Source organism: Arachis ipaensis, chromosome B09 (genome assembly GCF_000816755.2).
Source record: "Arachis ipaensis cultivar K30076 chromosome B09, Araip1.1, whole genome shotgun sequence".
Taxonomy (NCBI): domain Eukaryota; kingdom Viridiplantae; phylum Streptophyta; class Magnoliopsida; order Fabales; family Fabaceae; genus Arachis; species Arachis ipaensis.
In genome coordinates this window covers 7,882,079-7,885,888 of record NC_029793.2, presented here as the reverse complement: position 1 = coordinate 7,885,888, position 3,810 = coordinate 7,882,079, and the positions used below count along the sequence as shown (strand labels likewise).

Here is a 3,810-nt window from a genome sequence, read left to right as displayed (position 1 = left end):
CAATGATTTTTAATTTAATAAAATTCAAAAAATTACAATTTCATCTAATAACTTATCCGTAATTTGTCCATAAAAATTTATAAACAATTTTAAACATCAAAATTTATAACTAAAGTAGGTCAAAATACACGTAAATTGACAAACATACAATATTATTAACCCAACATGCAACCAAAAATTAATAAAAATCAGTAATTCGATCTTCAACATACAACAGAAAAACCATTAATAAAATTAACTCAAAATCAGAAAACAGCAACAATATTATTTCAGAAAATCAACAACAACATTATTTTAAATAGTTTTGAAATCCCTTTGAAATTTTTGGACAGCACTATCTATTAACCCAGCATACAGCTAAGAATTAACAAAATAAGTAGTTCTATCTTCAACATACAACAAAAAAAATCATTAATAAAATTAACTCACAATATCAAAAAATAAAAAGACAGCAACATTATTTCAAACAAGGTTAAAAAAACTCTTTTGAGATTCTTGGACAACACTATCTTGTGACTGTTGATCACTGAGATTGTTCCATCTAAATTACAAATATGCAAATTACAAATTACATACAGCAAAATAAAATTTCAGCCATAAAAATTCAGATTCCAAAATTAAATTTATCATTATTTTTACAATTATATCAACCAAAATCAAAATTTCATTCAATAACCAAAATTCAGAATTCAGAATAGTAAAATATAGCAATTCAAAATCATTATGAATAACAAAATAAAAAAATAAACTGAATAACTGAAGATTGAAGAATTCACGACGGTAGAGAGTAGAGAAGGCGTCTAGGTCATGGCAGCAGAACAAAGCAGTTTCCGACGACGTTGACAGAGCAGCTTCTACCAACTAGACGAGCAGACGATGCCGATTAGACGACCAGACGACTAGACGACTAGACCAACTTGGGAGTTTAGATGACGACGCTGCTGTAGCAGCTTCAATCTGCGACGGTGACTTTTGTTCCGCCCGTTGGAAGTCCTTCTACCCAGTGACAACGTCGATTGTGGTAGACTGGGAAGAACAGTGACCTTCGTTGTTGGATGAAGATTAGAACTTGGAAGTGAAATTAGGGTTGAATATGTGGTGGTTGGTGAATAATGGGACTGAGGTCTCAGTATGCTTAAGGGGTGGGGTTGGATTGGGTTGGGTTGGGTTATCGGGTCAGGCAGCAGTTTTTTTTTCTTGTGTCTCAAAACGACGCCGTTTAGGACCTAGGGTAAAAAATCGGCATTTTTAAAAAAATCGACCGGTTCGGCTAATTCACTGGTTCCACCGGTATCGCTACCACCAGTGTCTTTGCTCTCTTACATCACTGCCACTAATATCTTTGCCATCTGTTTGTTTATTCGCTTCTCTGTTCTCTTTTTCGATCACATCTTTACTCGACTCTTCGTCCATCTTTGTCCACCTTTTCAAACTCTGGCGTAGTTGTTGCCCTCCTTTATCCCTGGTTAAGATTTATTGTTCTTTCCATTTTTGTATTGAATTTGCTAAAAAATTTGCGGTAAATGTGAAAGATGAAAGATTGAGATGATAGAAAAAATTGGGAAAAAAGGATATTTTGGCCTGAAAGGACAATCTCTTAAAGCAAAATTTAATGTTAGAGACGATTTTGAACGTAAAAAAATCTTAAGGATAATTTTGATTTTGGCTATGACCATAAAAACCAAAATCGAACTTAACCTTTAATTTAGTTACTGATTTGTTGTATATACATAATACTTTTTATTTCTAATTTATATTTATATTCGAAACTAGCTAGATAGAATACTTAATTAATAAAAAAAATGCTAGAGGGTCTTCAGAATTTATTATTTTTGATTAATAGTTAGCTGTTAATGTATAAAAATATGAACTAAAGTATGTTGTTAAATTACTAAATTAAAAAAATTAAATTAATAGTTAAAAGTGATAGCTAAAACATAAATTTTAATAATCTTGTGACATATTTCAATTAATAATGCAAATTTATAGTTGTTAATTAACGACAATATAGTGTTCCAAAGTTTATGCATGACCATCACTTCATTAAGGCACCAAACCATATCATGTATGTATTATATATGAAAAAGAGAAGTGATAGGGTTAGTAATTTTTGTATTTTGTAATCATCAATTGGTTATCAATAGTGTTTTTAATGATGTGAAATTAAATTTAATGGTGTAGGATCATTCAATTTTTTTTTATGGTTAAATGTTAGCTAATTTTTTAAAAAATTCCTTGTCCCAAGACTTTTCTTATAAAAAAAATATAGGTAAACAATGAGAATGTTAAACATTGTGAACAATAGATATGTTAGATGTTCAATTCACTAGTTGTATAAATAGTTATTCTAATATTAGAGTTTAGGAGATAGTTTAAAAGTGTAGTATTTTTTTTATTTTATTGGATCAATTATAGAGACTATTATTAGTATTGTTCACAAAATTCATTGTCTACTTAGCAAAACCCATTATATATATAGATGAAACCAAGAGGGTTTCTGCTACTAGCTACAACAACCAAACCACACCGAACCAGACATAAACAAAAACCAACACGAAAACAAAAAGAAGAATGGCCTTTTCTGATGTTTATTCTCCTCCTACACCTCCACCTCTCACGAAGTACGATGTTTTTATCAGCTTCAACGGTAAAGACACTCGTAACGGCTTCACCAGCCACCTTCATTCCGCTCTGTGCAGAAACCAGATCGAAACATTCATAGATTATAGAATTGAGAAAGGTGGTGAGATCTGGGAAGAACTGGTGCAAGCCATAAGAGACTCGTCGGTGTATCTGGTCATCTTCTCAGAGCACTATGCGTCTTCAAAGTGGTGCTTGCGGGAGCTTGCTGAGATAATAGAACTCACAAACATGGTGGAAAAGGGACACCACCATATTATTCCTGTGTTCTACAGGATTGAACCCACGCATGTTCGGAAGCAGACGGGAAGCTACTACAGTGTGTTCGCAGATTATGACAGAAATTTGGATTATCGCCTTGTGCGGCAGTGGAGGAAGGCACTCTTCCATGCAGCCAATATCTCCGGCTTCGAATATAATCATCACCATAGCAGGTAAAATAAATATAATTCACTGTAATTATAATTGTTAACTACATGCATGTCTTAACAAGCTACTTCCTAACACACCAAACAAAAGGGTACTTGTTGCATTGGTAAGGGGCTATCTAGGGTCGACCACAAATTTAAACACTTTAATAATTAAGATTAAGAAGTTCCATGTATTCCCACCATTAAAATAGAGTTATAATAATATTTTTGTCCAACCCTGCCTCTCCTCTACACATGGCCTATAATATTTAATTAGCGTTATCATAAACTTAAGCACGCCGCACATGCACAACAAATATAAAATGAGGAGTGTTAGTTGCAGTAATTTTTGTGTTTTGTAACCATTAATTAGTTATCAGTAATGTTTTTAATGGTGTGATATTACATCTAATGGTGAGAGATCACTCATTTTTCTTTTGATGGTTAAGTGCTGGCCACAAAACACAAAAGTTACTGGCCCCTAAACTTTCTCATATAAAATGGGAGCCTTGGACAAAGACGCTTAAAACGTCCTTTTTTTAGATGTTTTTCGATAATTAAATTTAATACATATAATCGATTAAATCGTATTATTTTTATCAAAATTAGACTAGATAAATTAATTTGACTGAAAAATAGTGAATCAAATCTTAAACTGGTCTAAATTAATATTATTTTTTTATAAAAAATGACTACAATATCCTATTATAAAAAATGACTAAAATACTTCTATTATGTATATTTATTTTGACAATCCTAA

General features: G+C 31.9%; 1 protein-coding gene across 1 annotated transcript in view; it reads left to right on the top strand.

Annotated features, from left to right (window-relative positions):
• LOC110266742 (TMV resistance protein N-like) overlaps positions 2,471-3,810 on the top strand; it is a 3,363-nt gene continuing 2,023 nt past the window's right edge. Inside the window, exon 1 of the mRNA XM_021111728.1 lies at positions 2,471-3,074. Coding sequence (XP_020967387.1) covers positions 2,572-3,074 — 503 coding nt within the window. The 5' untranslated portion in view covers positions 2,471-2,571. The remainder of the gene's footprint in view (positions 3,075-3,810) is intronic.